The 16,689-nt window shown below is 37.6% G+C and overlaps 1 protein-coding gene across 1 annotated transcript in view; it reads right to left on the reverse strand.

Annotated features, from left to right (window-relative positions):
* Positions 1-13,423, reverse strand: part of Ft (cadherin-related tumor suppressor fat) — a 74,721-nt gene extending 61,298 nt beyond the window's left edge. Inside the window, exons 1-2 of the mRNA XM_070307903.1 lie at positions 12,822-13,423; positions 11,861-11,996 (exon numbers count right to left, since the gene is read on the reverse strand). Of these exons, the coding sequence (XP_070164004.1) occupies positions 11,861-11,902 (42 nt within the window). The 5' untranslated portion in view covers positions 11,903-11,996; positions 12,822-13,423. The remainder of the gene's footprint in view (positions 1-11,860; positions 11,997-12,821) is intronic.
* Positions 13,424-16,689: the final 3,266 nt, after the last annotated feature.

Raw genomic sequence — 16,689 nt, forward strand, 5'->3', positions numbered from 1 at the left:
ATGTTTCGGATTGATCGGAGAGAATGTTTTGTCATGTCCCGTGTCGTGTCGAACATCTTGTCGTTGCTTGATAGCAAAAATTAAATGGCTATTTGGATTCAGATACGATAATTTAAAGAAATGGCTATCCTTTTATATCTTATCGATATGAATAGTTTTTTTCTATCGCTGGATGTTAAAGTTTCTATTGAAGTTTCTTTGGCAGCCGAATTTTTTATATTCTAATATTATATTTAATTTTTGTATCTTTGCAAAGATTTTTGTGATTCTCCGCGATCTCTTCTTTCGTACACCGGTTCATTTCAATTCCCGTTGTTATCTCTTTTAATACGCCGCACAATGATATATGAAACTCGGAAAAAAACCCGCCCGGGATGACAATTGTCATAGGCCAACCTCCTTTCGGTCACCGAGAAATGTCCCCAATGATGAAAATATACGTTAATTACCGTTTCTTTTGCGAGCGCGCGCGTTTTCTCAACAGATTCTCTCGTAACAGCAGATTTAATCCGAGTAATAGCGGATATTTCGCGAGAACCGTTAAAAAAACGATGACATATGTCATGCGTCGACTAGCAGGAAACAGCAAGATTCCACTTAAAAACTGTAATAAGAAACATGTATATAGCATCTATATGTTCCTTAACACGCACATATACATATACCAAAGTTTTCCATTTTTTGATCATTTAATATTATAAACATTCCAATTTTTCCTAATACATAAAAAGGATAAATATTTTCCCCTTAATTTTTCAAGGAGGTAACGTTTATCGATCGCGGCGATTTTATCTCCGCATCTGGGTGACGCGGAAGTACCGTGAAAGGTATCGATTTAAATCCAATGGAATTCTGTTTTGTCGGAATCAGCGGGACCTTGGACAATATGTTAACCGAATTTAAATACCTGTATTATAATGGTAAGCGTTTCGGACGCGTACGATAAATCTGTTAATTCCTTTCGCGAGAACCGCCGATGTTTTTGTCTCTTTTCTTTTATTTCTCCCTTCTCCAACCTCCCCCCCCCTCCCCCCTCCCCAACCTCCCACAACTCTCTCTCCTTTTTCATCTCGTTAAAATCGTGCTCTCTGACTCGTTTTCGCAACGAACGTTTTCGCTTCTTTCTCCTTGACAGTTGAAGCAATTTTAAGAAATAGCGTGCGAATTAAAGACAGCATACGTAGATTATCGCGAGCGGAGGGTAACTACTGGGATTTTTTTTAAAGGGCGACAGAGCGTATTTGTCGGACGGCCGAGAGATCGAGTCGGGATAAGAGCCGAAAAAATGACAACAGCGGCGCGCGACGCGCGTTGAGACGCGAGAGAAACGGACGACGACGACGACGACGACGAGTCTATTTTGAATACAATACCACGAGAATATGCATTTTCTCGCGATTCTACGTTCGCATGGTTAGGTTGCGCACATCTTCCTTCAATACCATAGCTCCGGGAGTCGTCGTTTGGGACGCGAAAAATTCGCCGAATTCGTCGAATAAAATAAATATAAAAATAAAATGAAAAAGAATTAGGATACATGCAAATTCGAAATTTCAAAAACATTGAATAGAATCTCTTCAGATTCGAAAGATCTGACCGATCGCGTTGTTCGCACGTTGAATCCCTCACTAGTCGCATACGAGGAAAGGCGGGGGTGGAAAAAGGAGGATTTTTCATGCGTGAGGGGGGAGCCAAATAATATTTTAAAATTAATGTCATGCGAGCCCATCCGAAGAAGTCCGGTAGGTTCCGCACCACCCTTCCGTATAAGATAAAGAGCTCTTGACCACCGCGCGCGAGAAAGAAAAAGAGGGAACGAGAAAGGAACGAGTATAAAGAGAGTCTTAAGAACAAGATACACCGTACTCGGAGAATCCCGTGAGATCGAGTGAGAGAGGATTACGAAAAGAGAGAGAGAAAGAGAGAGAGAGAGAGGAGATGAAAGAAAGCTCAAGGCGTAGAAAAGGAAAAAGAGGTGAAGGAAATAGGAACTCTGCGCGAGATAAAACGAGCCAGACGATCGTAATTCAATGGAGCGAGAAGAGGGAAGGGTACGCCGGCAGAAAGCGAGCGATACAAGGGATAGAGAGGAAAATGAAAATAAAGGGGTGGGGGGAGGGGAAGGGAGGACGGCAACAGCGAGGAAGAAAGGAGAGCGCAAAAGCGACGAAATCGATAACACGAGCGAGACCGAAGATGAAACGCGAAGCAAAGAATGAGAGCTATGTGAGATAGGAGTGAGAGAAAGAGGAGACGGGGGAAGGGAGGAGAGAAAGATGAACGAAGAAGAAGGAAGTTTTACGTTAGACGGACGAAGGCATAAAGGTAAAGGAGATGGAACGATAGAGAGAAAAAGAGAGAGAGAGAGAGAGCAAAAGAGACGATATGTGTGTAGAGAGGAAGAATAGGAGTGTATAAGGAGTGTGCGACGGAAAGAGGGAACAGGAATGCGCAGAAAGGAATAAAAGTGAAGGTAGGGAGAAGAGCAAAAGAGAAAGAGAACGAGAAAAAGAAAGAGAGAGAGAGAGAGTTGGAGGACAGAGGCGAGGAATAACAGAAGGCATGAGTAAGCCGGAGTGAGAAATCGAGGATTATTGTAGCCGCAAATAGAGAGAACGAAGAGGAAAAGAAAAAGAAAGAAAGAGAGAAAGAGAGAGAGAGGAAGAATTCATTTATATTCCGAAATACGCGATGTTATATTCTAAAAATAATATATATTACTTTCTCTTAATAATTAGAAAGAGATACATATTCTTAGAATTTATTGAACAGAAAGATCGCCTGAAAAAAACAATCAATATGTCATAGGAATAAAACTAATTGTAAGAGGAAAAAAAAAACATTGTCGAAAGACAAAAAATACAAAAAACCATAAGATTGAGATACAAGAATAAACAAAAGAGGGAAGTTTCTCCAAATAGACAGAGGAGCTTAAATCTTAACAATTTAGGATTCATTATAACAATAAATCGAATAAAAGTGACAGATAACAATTTGCAGAACATGTAACGCACCTGACGCGATTAAAAACTTTAAATCAAGAAATTTTTAAAAATTTATACGTAAAATCAGTATTTCAAAGTATCGAGAGTGAGTGAGTGAAAGAATCCACACGTTAGTGGTATATTTAATTGTACTGATACATATTACTTTGATAAAGTTTTGATGGAAAGAGGGAGAGAGAGAGAGAGAGAGAGCATATATACATATATGAAAGGAATAAAATATATAACAATATAGCAATCTTTTCGTAAAAATAAACGTGTATGCCAAAAAAAATAAATGATACTTTAACATAAAGAAAAATTGTGGAAAAAATTGAAAAGACAAAAAGTATGTGCTCGAAGAAAAGAGATGAGAAGACCGGTAACTGTGTCGTACAGACGATTGACTTAGGAAGAATAGAGGAGCAAACGAAAGATTCGAACGAGGGAGACAAACGAGGGGGTGGGGTGGGGGGGGCCTTTCTCTCTCTCTTTCTTTCTTTCTCTCTTTCAAGAGTCCTCGACTTGGGAGAATTTCGACTCACGACGAGGCTCTTACTCTCCTCTCAATCGTTCGTCGTCCCATCGTGCTCTCGTCGCGCCTTCGTCCTTCATCCTCGCATCTTCCGTCCGAGCAAAGACGAAGAGGAGAAAGTCTCGCTTTCTCGCAGACTCGGGGATAATCCTGCCACTCTTCCATAGTCGACGATCCCCAATTTTTCCTTCTCCATTTTACTTTTCTCTCTTCCAACGATACGATCGCCAACCTTTCTCAACGTTCTTCTATATCTCTCTTTTCTTTCCCTCTCGTTAATCATTTATGCTTCGAATATCTTTCCCTTCTACCCTCTTCTTTTGTTCATCTCGTCTTGCGCAACTACCTTGTTTCTCCCATATTTTTAGTCTCTCGTTCTCTCTTTCTCGTCTCAGTTCTCCGTCTTTCTCCCTCTACTCTATCTGCATTCCTCGCGCAAAGGATATAGATTCATGTTTCTCTCTTCTTCCTACTATTTCCATACTAATGTCACGTTGACGTCTCCACGCGGCGAACAAACAGATTCTCGCTACTTATGATCGCGAAGATCTTCCACTAAAATGTAAGGCTCGCGTTATTTTTATTTTATCCCTTAATCTTCATGATTCGATAAATGGCAAAAATCTCTCAGTGACAAAAGTCTCTAAAACCGGTCAAATTTCATTAAACGACGATATCACTTGAGTATCCCTTGAGATGTTACGATCTTTAAATAGATTGTTTATCCAAGATTAATCATGATCGTAGTTCATTGGCACGAAAAAAGACGGTTGAAGAAAAATCACCGACTGGCGAATAAGATAAACGAGAAAGGGAAGAAGAAGAGTTCGACAGATGGACGAATCCCCTGCTCGGGAGCACAGTAGACATGTAGTGATTCGTGTTCTTTGTCTCGAGTGTTTGTCTAGATCCTAAATAAATGTAAATCAAACGCGGGTCGGTTGGACGATCGTCGGTTTGGAACTCGCCCGGGTTCCGGACCAAACTCGAAACACCGAATCTCTCCGAGTCCCATGTGTCATTCGATTTTACATTACACGTATGCTCACGCCCGTGTCTGACCTTTTCTCTCCTTTACAATGTCGCTACCTGCCAGAAGGGTGATACACAGGTAGATAGATAGATAGATAGAAGGAGAGAGAAAGTTATTTTACTCCTGCATATGTATGTGTATGTATGTTTGTAAGCGAAGAGATTAGATATACCCAGGATTCGATTTTAATTTGAATAACCGATGTTTTCGAGAGAGCACTGCTTATTCCAAAATTGTTTTAAATAAATAAAAGTTATTCGGTTTCAAGGATACATCTCGAGCGATTAGCACGATTTTATTCCACGTGAGGGGCTTCCGGAATTTTAAGAACACTTTCTTTTTACATGAATTATGTATTTTCTTACCTAAGTCGATTTTCTTTATTATTTTCTGTACAGATATTAAAACAGACTCATTAAAGAGTCAAACGCGCGAGATATAATTTATAATTTAGTTTGTCATATTGTGACATATAAAATGTGTAATATCCTGTAATGATTGTAATGCCATTTTATATAATGTATCGCAAAATTTGCGACTTTATTTCCTCGGAGTGTCACTCTTTACGCGACGCGCGTACATACAATCTGCAAACTGCCAATTATGGATTCGGACGCGACTGACCAAGTCGAATTCGATTCACGCAATACGTCCTTCGCGTGCTTATTAAATAATCGTGACTGTACAATATATACAATACAATGTATGTGTACGAGCCCATCATGATACATCAATTTTATGTGAGATAAATTTGTGCTGAAAGAATAAAGTGTCGCGCAAAAATGCCTATGCAATTTATTTGACGGTGAAAAATCGAGTCGAAGTAATTTTTAAAGATACTGCAAATTGCAAAAAATCAATATTGATGTTGAACTTATTTTAAATCCATTTGTAGTTTACGACAAAAGTCCAATAACAAAATCCTATCTATATCTTGATACGCATAATTGAATTATTACATAATTAAAATTATATTTAAGATTCTTTCTGAAATTATAAATTTTCTAAAGTGCCCTCCCCCCCCCTCCCTTCTCCCCCTTTTAAAATGTAAAATAAACTTAATAACTTTAATATATTTGCTGTGTAACGTCTAGTGAACGAGCTTAACTCGCGCGTCATGCGACATATACAATATTTATGTAAGAATTCCGCCATTCTGATATATAATAAGAGTAGAACGGACGGGTTGCGTAAAGTAATTGGATCGAGTTATTACCTTATGATATGCTGAAAGCTAATACATACGCGAAGAAACGGTTAGATCAGAATCTCGTACAAGTGAATGAAAATCAAGATTTCTATCGTAGACAATTAAGAGTTGCAGCTACGGAAAGAGAAAGCGATACATTCAGCACTGAAGACAACAGATACTATGAAAAAAAAAATAGCCACGCGTCTTTGTTTATATGCTTGATATGTCGGTGTAGCGGGCTGCGCGTCACTACAACAATAGCTGGGGGAACGGGATAAAAACTGAGCGCAAAAAAAGACGAAAATATTATCATTAATTTATTCGTACGCTGAGGAAAGTATTGTATTCTATCTTAGCAGTTTTTAATAATGTATGTAATCTTTTCGGTAATTAGATTTGCTTACATTAATTATGAATATATTTTTCAACGTGAAATATTTTGGAAACATGACAAATAATAATAATAATAATAATAATAATTATTATTATTATTTTTATATTAGTATAAATCACGGAAAATTTAATTTTACGCTCGCCGAAACATGATTTTCACAATTAGCGAATAATCATGCAGCGCGTTATTCAAGTGTGGTCCGAATTTATCGGGACCAAAAAGAGTAAGACCCATAAGACGCGTACAGATCCCTCGAGTCCGAAATCTGTCGAGATGCGCGTCCCCGAAACGGTGAGACTTGGCCGTATCTGGCGGTCATTAGCGAGCGCGCGCGCGCTTCTGAGCCAACCGAGATAAAAAGCGGGGGACCAGCCGAGTAGTATTTTACCTCTGGGACACATAGTTCCCAGGGAATGATCACTATGCGAAGGTCGCCCGTGATTATGAAAAGATACCGGACCTCTTCGAGGAATCGCTCTTTCCACAACGCACGCCGCGTTAAAAGCTCCTTCGTTGCAGAAATTGATATGTCCCATCCCCCATCCCCCTTCGATGATCGACTGGGTAATTAAAGTGAATTAGCGACATCGATGTGGCGAAAAACATAACAATAGATGGAACGAGAAAAATACGATTCTGTGATTGCCGTTTCGCTATAGATTATTTCTCACTTGCAGCATTATTTTGTCGTGATTATATAAATTTATATTTCATTATATACGCGAATATTATTAAGAGTGAAATATTTTTGTTAATAAATATAATGATAATGCTAATGTATTTTTATTGTCGTATCTCGAAACGAGTTATTGTATATACGAGTTGGATACGAATAATTTTCTTAAAAAAACAGCATGTCGATTAAGCATGTCTATTATGCTGCAATATTTACGACGTAGAAAAAAAAACATCTATTGACGCTAGTAAATAATATTCTATAAGATGACATAATTATGCAAGACGTATGCTTATATCGCACGCCGATTCGTTCGCACGTCTCGAAGAAAAAGAAGAAGAAACTATCCAATAATGTTTTAGGAAGCACGGCAAGCTCCTAATGACGTCACAATTGAATAATGTCCGTAATCCAGGACTTTCCTCGGCGATCCATTCGGCTGCGACTCTTTAAATCGCACGAGGACATGGATATCATCGAATATAAAGGCAAGTCAAACCTGCTCACATTGAATCGTTTTACTCTTCGATAATCTCTAGGCGAATGTTTGTAAAAACAAATATATTTGTCTTAAAACATAAAAATTCTGAATTTTAGATTTATTATTCTTCAAATAGTTGATCTTCAGTTTCTCGGCGTGAACCAACTATAAATCATCTCTTTTCTCACGAAAAAAAAAAAAGAAAAAAAAATGACATTATTTCCAATCATTGACAATTATATTTTCCTAACGCTTAACGTGCGAAAAAGGATGAATAGGATCTGTCGGTGAAATCTAGCATATCGTAGGATCCGAGATTAAGATTGTCTCTTGTTAGAAAGTGTCCGATGCTTGACAAGTGCTAGAGGATCTTTATCCATCGTACAATAATGGGCGGGCTCGTGTCAAATCTCGGACAAGCAGGTAGGAATTACGAACGACATACAATGAACATTGGAAAATCAACTCGAATCAACCATAAAGAAGATGCGGTCTCTGATCGCGCAAAAAGAAGCATTTCCGGTAACTCGTGAAATACTAGGATCAATTCGAGAGTTGTAAACAATCTCGTCGCGCTGACATCGACAATGAAACACTAGATTTCGCGTATCTCAGAGAATTTTTAATCGATTCAATTAGGAGAATAGCATTTCTCTTTCTCTCTTTCAACATGATAAAATTCCCGTCTTTCGTTTTTATTTTAACGTAAAGCAAAGTAAAACAATCTTACAATCAGGGCATAGCGTTGCGATATAGCGTTGCATATTTTCGAATGTTGGCGGAAACGATTACTTCATTAATATCTGGTGTATAATAATCAAACATGTTGCAAACTCGATGTTGCCCAAATATCTATCGCTCTTTATGTCCCTCCGATAGTTGTGACAGAAAAAGAGAATGGAGAGAGAGAGAGAGAGAGAGAGAGAGAGAGAGAGAGAAGGAGAGAGAATTTTTTGCGAGCTATGCGAATTTAAAAAGTGCAATCAATTATCCAATATGCGGAAAAAAAACGCAAGATTCAATTAATTTCGACAGGGAGACGGATAAACATAATTTAACGAATCTGACAGTTTGGCGCAATTAACATTACGAAACACAGAGATGATTAATATTCGAATATTTGTATTACATACACGGCTGGAAAAAGTAATAATTTTTTATTATCCTTTTTTTGTATCAATATTTAATATGCATTTAAAAACCAAAATCGCTGATAGTCCCAGCAGATCATGATAAAGACAAAATTGATTCCTGTTTCTCATATTTATATTTTTATTTCTATTCGTATCTCTTTCGTTAATAAAAAAAATTGTATTTACATGTTAGAAATATTACATAATGTAAATAAAAATTAATCTTTCCTCCTTATTTCTTTTCAATTTTAACTTTTTTTTTTTTTTTCCAAATTACACGTCTTATATAATCCCATATGTTCATATTAAAAGATTCGTGTTGTTATTCATCTGAGATTAAGATATTACAGCGGCAAGTATTTAAATATCCAAGTGTCCTTCGACGGAAAAAGACCAGAGACCAAAAATATCTATGAATGTAATCATAGATCAGCGAGGTAGCATCGCGCCTGCCATAATCGCAGGATTCGTCAGGTTACCGACGAATTAGTGAGGTGTCCCCCTTGTACCTGCCTTGCCGAGTGTTTGCATCCGAGCGTCCAAGCAGGAGAGGAACAAGCAGGTAGAGATTACGAGCAACGCACAATGTGCCGCCGGTGCCCATGCGTTTTCAGATGAGCTGAGTGGCAGTTGAAGTGAAGGTTCTTTCAAAGAGCCAGCCGAGGGGGAGAGGAAGAAAAAAAAGGACAAAGGGAGAACGCGAGAGAGAGAGGGAGAGAGAGAGAGAGAGAGAGAAAGATCTCAGAGAGATATTCCCTCATACGATGGTCCGTGGAGAAACGGTATGCGGTTCTGGAATTTGGTCCTTTTTGTTGCACACGCGGCGGACGTCTCGTGTGTGATTTCAATAGACGAATCTTCAAGTCGCCATACCGCGTCCCGCTGCGAGTAGTATTCCACGGCGACAATTCCACCGATCCGATCCACGCAACCCGAACGGTGGGAATAATACAATATTTCAACCGCGCCATGCGAATCCGTCAAAAACGTCGGTCCCGAAAAATCTATCGACGTTGAGATCTGCATTCTCTCCGACGTGTCTGGTGTATCGCAACGCTACACGTATAGATGCTACTTGATGCTGCGCCATCGGTACCTGCCGTAAAGGCGATCTTTCTTCTCGCGATCCCAATCGCCGTGACTTCTGCGCCCGATCGATATATACATATATTTGTAATACATAACGTCCCATTTTTTTAAATTCATCATTCACCGGTACATTTGTTCCAATATGGCGCGCATTTGTTGTCGACGAATTTCTGACTAGGATTTTCTTCCGACTCGGCTTATCACCGGGGTGATAAGCAGCCGAGGGAGATATTTTGACGCTCGCTACACTTCACGCCTGCTGATTCGATCCTTTTTCTCCTTCCCTACCTTGTCCAGTTCCGATTCTTCTTCTTGCCGTGGCCTTCTAAAGAAGACGTTGAAAAATGAACGGGATGACGATTGTGATTACGAGCGGACGCGAACAACAGCACGACGAGACAGATAGACTGACGGACGACGGTGGAGGTAACCGGCCGCGGCGGCTGCGGCAGCGGCGATGGCGGATGATGATGATGATGAGCAAGAGCAGAAGATTAGCGTAGCATTAAAGATGCCATTTCTCCTGCGTTCTTTCTTTATTCCTACTCTCGTAAGTCGGATGGAGCAGCGTGCGTCCACTATATAAGTGTATCGTCGAAGAAATCGTTCGTTTTCTGTGCTATAAAATCCGCTCCTCACCGGAAAGTTTCATTAACAGATAGACCGAACCCTGCTATTCTGTCCGTCACCGGCAATGAGATAAGTACAGGCGATAAGAACGGCAATAGGGTGCCGAAAATGGCCAAATGTGAGAAGCACTACTCTCAAATTTTCAAATATTTCTCTACATTCAGTTCTTCGCGAAATTAAATAGTGTAAAATTCTTCTCTTTTTTTCTGTTGACGCCTCGTCGTCGTCAACATCACCCTGCTTTTGACCCATATTAAGTCAGCCCCTCCACCAACGCCAAATTAAATCAAATACATCAAATAATTTAGTGCTAATTATGTGCTAATTAGTTGCCGTAATCCGAATTTTGTTGCTCAAACCGTTTAGCAGGAATTTACATTCAAAGTGGGGGGTGCTAGCTTGACATTAAGCCAGCCCCCCCCCATAGTGAAAAAAATATATAGAATGCTCGAATCAAAAAATAAAATACACTAGAATTTGTTGCTATTTTGTTGCTCTAAAATAACATAAAAATATTTTTAAAAAAGTATATAATTTAATTAGTACCACTATATACTCAGTCTCGCCGCGCCGTACCATTCACTTGCGCGAAGTAAAAGTAAATAAAAAAATGTATCGCTCGCATGTATTTGGTACTGAAATAATCTGTGGACAATATACTGTCGAAATATATGAGAAACTGAATTTGTTGCTCGTCTTAAAGTATTAAAAATCGATACTTTGTCGCCGCGGACCCTATACGACGCGCTCTTATATTATATAAATTAACTAAAAGAATTTGTTGCTCGCATGTTTTTGGTATTAAAATAATCTGTGGACAATATACTGTCGAAATATATGAGAAACTGAATTTGTTGCTCGTCTTAAAGTATTAAAAATCGATACTTTGTCGCCGCGGACCCTATACGACGCGCTCTTATATTATATAAATTAACTAAAAGAATTTGTTGCTCGCATGTTTTTGGTATTAAAATAATCTGTGGACAATGTACTATCGAAATATATAAGAAACTGAATTTGTTGCTCCTCTTGCTTTTTTAAGAATGACGCGTTAAAGATATATGTTAAGATTATAGAGTGATCAGAGTTAAATAAAATGTAATCGTATTAATGATGATTTCGAATGCTAATAAAATAGTAAAATTAATGCGCTCAACGATTATAATTATGAAATCATTAATAATCATCAATGATGAATAATAGAAATAATCAAGGCAAAGATAATATGGTCAGTTTTAATTCTAAATATTTATATGATTATCAGATTATAAATAATTAATCAAAAAACAACTCGATTTTTCAATATCATCGTTTCCATAAATTAAAAAATAAATTGACACGCATATTGTTAATTTCGTTAATGCACATGTTTGATAATTTTCATTCTCTAAAAATGACGCGTTAAGGATGTTAAGATTACAGAGTGATCAGAGTTAAATAAAATGTAATCGTATTAATGATGATTTCGAACGCTAATAAAATAGTAAAATTAATGCGCTCAACGATTATAATTATGAAATCATCAGTAATCATCAATGACGAATAATAGAAATAATCAAGGCAAAGATAATATGGTCAGTTATAATTCTAAATATTTATACATGAGCTATAAATCATTAATAAACCCCCCCCCCCGATTTTTCAATACTATTGTTTCCATAAACTAAAAATTATATTGACAATTTTAAATGTTTAATAATAAATTCTACTGACCGACCGATGCACCGCCCTTGCATGTCTCACTTCTTTCCGCATCTGGTCATCGCGAGATCCTTTCCGTTTCCGGTTGCTCCCTTCGCTTCAAATTGAGACGAGACAGTCTATCAATTTGTCCACTCGTGCATAATCACTATTCTCATAATCACTATTTCACTCGTAGTCCAAAATCCGCCATATGCAATGACGCGGTAAAATTATTTCCATGCCGATTATAAACATGAAAGAACATATAATCGCGTATTAATAAATGGACGGAGACGATTTTCCGTGATTCTAATCGACATTCCCGATACTCGCGACATCCACTTTATACACGGGATAAATTTGTGATGGATAAAAAAAGGCGAGAAATACGGAAAGAATATTTCAATCTCGCACGCTAATGCAATACGACGGTTACTGTAACGGTTACGGAAAATTTAGGCAGGTTGAGTAGTAGTAGATGGGGAGGGGGGAACGCGTGGTCGAATATCCGTTCCAGGAAAAGGAGCGAGCGCGTCTCTTCCAAGAAATAAACCGTACGCGAAGAATCCTGCGCGAGATAAATCAAACTAGCTCGAGCGACGCTCTTTTGCGATCTCGATTTATGAAATTGTGAATATAACTCTGAAAAAAGGATTACATTTGAAAACAATATTAAAGAATATTAAAGCAGAAACGTGTGGAACGCGACGCGCTTATATTTTCAACGCAATATTATTATATACGACAGCGAGTAAATTATTTCAGCGCCTAAAAATATGTTAAATAATGTATTCATCGATCGTTGTATCGTATTATAAAGTCGATATATCAAAACTACAAATTACTCTCGATTCGGATATTTCGAATATTCGTTCGGATGCGAAATTCATTTTCGATAGATAAAAGATGCGTGGGAAAAATCTTGTCGTTTGCGAGTATATATATATATCGAAAGATGCCTTAATCACGATTACACGGGTTAATATATTACACTCGGATAATCGCCTGTTATTCGATACAAGACCCCCCCGACACTCGTTCGTACGCGGATCTCACTTTCGACGGATAAAAAGACGCGAGAAACACGGAGCGCGACCGTAATTCGTCTTGAGACTCGCGCTTGTGCGAAGAGACTGACACGATTACGGAAAATTTAGGCTGGACGGATAGGTGAGGAGAGGGGAGGACCGCGTCGCCGAACGTCTCGGTACAGAAGCGTTCAAAAAAGTTGGATGAAAACATTCAGATATAAACAAAGAAGCGCGGCTCGAGAGAAAGAGAGAGAGAGAGCTTATATTACAAAATCTCGATCAATTTTCATGGCGAAACGATAATACAACGAGAATAATCGTTGAATAGAATGTGTAAGATTCGAGGAGGAATATATCTGAAAAGCAGCTCACACACCACATATGAACATTCCTAATAAAATATTCTTATTTAAGAGAAAAAAAAAAATGTGTTCGGTTAGTCGACAGTTAGTCGACTAATTTTACACGTCAGGTTTAATAATATTCATGGTTGTAAAATTGACCAATCACGGTCATTCGATTCTTGATTGGTGATTGGTTAGTTTTAAAACTATGGATGTTACTGAAATCCAATTAAGGGTGACGTGTCAACGTTAATCAATGTCTTTGAAATGCCGCGAGAAACCACGAGTACCAACAGCTAAATGAGAAATTTTACAATTGGTGAAGCTTCGCGTCGCGTTTTTCACACGTTTCGTAATTCAATATACTTTAATATTCTTTTAAAATATATGATTCTTCTTCAATTATATGTATAATTTCGCCAGAAAATAATCGCGAGATTGCAAAAGTATCGCTCGAGCTTCGTTATCTTATCCTTGTTCGTATCGCGAAGGTTTTTTGGCGCACGATTTTTTTCTCGCAAAAAACTCGCTCGCTCCTGTTCTTGGAAGAGATATTCGACGACATTCCCCTCCCCTCCCCCCACCTATCCGTCCAGCCTAAATTTTCCGTAACGCTCTTCACACATGCGCGATTATCGAGACGTATTATTTGTTGCTATTTTGTTGCTCTAAAATAACATAAAAATATTTTAAAAAAAGTATATTATTTAATTAATACCACTATATACTCAGTCTCGCCGCGCCGTACCATTCACTTGCGCGAAGTAAAAGTAAATAAAAAAATGTATCGCTCGCATGTATTTGGTACTAAAATAATCTGTGGACGATGTACTATCGAAATATATAAGAAACTGAATTTGTTGCTCGTCTTAAAGTATTAAAAATCGATATTTTGTCGCCGCGGACCCTGTACGACGCGCTCTTATATTATATAAATTAACTAAAAGAATTTGTTGCTCGCATGTTTTGAGTACTAAAATAATCTGTGGACGATGTACTATCGAAATATATAAGAAACTGAATTTGTTGCTCGTCTTAAAGTATTAAAAATCGATACTTTGTCGCCGCGGACCCTATACGACGCGCTCTTATATTATATAAATTAACTACAAGAATTTGTTGCTCGCATGTTTTGGGTACTAAAATAATCTGTGGACGATGTACTATCGAAATATATAAGAATCTATAAAAAAGAAGGAACGCGAGATAGTCATGCGCGACGCGGATCCGATGTCAAAACAAAACGTGCCTTTATCTACTTTCAGACGATACAAAGCGCTGCCGAACATTTCGGCACGATGACATGAAAAGGCTTCTCTTTTCAAGAAACATATATACTACATATTGGCGTAAGACACTGCTATGTCTTTTTATATATATACATATATGCAAAACTGTTTGAAATTAACAAAAATGAAATTTCGAGATATAGAACGATAAAAGATAATCATATGTATTCTGTAAAGAGCAACAAATTCAGACTTTTATATATCTCGATAGTATATTGTCCACAGATTATTTTAATACCAAAAACATGCGAGCAACAAATTCTTTTAGTTAATTTATATAATATAAGAGCGCGTCGTATAGGGTCCGCGACGACAAAGTATCGATTTTTAATACTTTAAGACGAGCAACAAATTCAGTTTCTTATATATTTCGATAGTACATCGTCCACAGATTATTTTAATACCAAAAACATGCGAGCAACAAATTCTTTTAGTTAATTTATATATTAGGAAAGCGCGTGATATAGGGTCCGCGGCGACAAAGTATCGATTTTTAATACTTTAAGACGAGCAACAAATTCAGTTTCTCATATATTTCGATAGTACATCGTCCACAGATTATTTTAATACCAAAAACATGCGAGCAACAAATTCTTTTAGTTAATTTATATAATATAAGAGCGCGTCGTATAGGGTCCGCGGCGACAAAGTATCGATTTTTAATACTTTAAGACGAGCAACAAATTCAGTTTCTCATATATTTCGACAATATATTCTCATATATTGTCCACAGATTATTTTAGTACCAAATACATGCGAGCGATACATTTTTTTATTTACTTTTACTTCGCGCAAGTGAATGGTACGGCGCGGCGAGACTGAGTATATAGTGGTATTAATAAAATTATATACTTTTTTAAAAATATTTTTATGTTATTTTAGAGCAACAAAATAGCAACAAATTCTAGTGTATTTCATTTTTTGATTCGAGCATTCTATATATTTTTTTCACTATGGGGGGGGGGCTGGCTTAATGTCAAGCTAGCACCCCCCACTTTGAATGTAAATTCCTGCTAAACGGTTTGAGCAACAAAATTCGGACTACGGCAACTAATTAGCACATAATTAGCACTAAATTATTTGATGTATTTGATTTAATTTGACGTTGGTGGGGGGGCTAACTTAATATGGGTCTGCTTTTGTCAAGAGACATTTTCATACGATTCAATATTGATTTTGTATAACAGATACGTATTTTAAATTAAAATTGATTTTAGCACAAACACAACAATATTATCTTTCTCTTAAATTTCTACAAAAGACTTTTTTCAAAGAGGAAGAGAGGGAGAAAATCTGAAGCTGTATGTAGTACAACTACATGATAATTATAAAAATAATGTATAGAATTAAATATTTTTTAAAATTAAGAATTATAAAGTATGATCGTATTAACATTTCCTTTTCGATCGTGTATCGCACATACTCGAATTGTGATGCCGGGATGACAGATGATCGAGACATCAACTGGTCGAGTGAGCAGACGACGGCGCGCTAATACGAGAGAGGAGGCACCGAAAAGTCCCGCGTCCGCGAGCAGATATAGATATGAGATCATATCTCCGTATAATTAATTGCCTGTAAACTTCGTCCTGAATAATTAAGCGGAAACTGCGAATTCGCGAGCGCCGCTTTTTTCTTCTGCTCTTTTCTTCCTATGTTTTTTTTTAACAAGCATACCGCGTCTCTCGCCGAAGATCTCCCGATAGGAGCGAGCGGGAAGGAGAGAGAGAGAGAGAGAGAGAGAGAGAGGAAGAAAATCGTCGTCCAACCTTCGACATTTTTTGTCTCAGCTGGTCAGAATATAAAAGTATTAAATGATAATCTTGATACTTAAATAACAGAGTGAGATTTCGTTCAACCGTGAACGCCAGAAGCGATTGTTTGATCATATATCGCTATTGATACATAATAATGAAACAAATCTCAAAAAGGAGAGAGTGAGTTCATTATAATTAGCTGACATGGAGCAATATTATGTATTAGATGTTTGTTTTCGATATTTTATTAAGCAGCATTAAATTTTAATCCGTTCGACAACCAAAGAATTTTAATAATCGTCGTAAAATATAATCAAGGAAATACGCATGCGATATTTAACGCGACTCATTGAGTTTACTTCTGATATTAGCGAATTCCAGTTTTATCAACTGTTTGATAAAATTCATCTCGAGTACTCTGCGTTGATACCACTGCTT

This window comes from Polyergus mexicanus, unplaced genomic scaffold (assembly GCF_030449975.1).
Source record: "Polyergus mexicanus isolate NDT 795.1 unplaced genomic scaffold, iyPolMexi1.0 SCAF_15, whole genome shotgun sequence".
Lineage (NCBI taxonomy): Eukaryota > Metazoa > Arthropoda > Insecta > Hymenoptera > Formicidae > Polyergus > Polyergus mexicanus.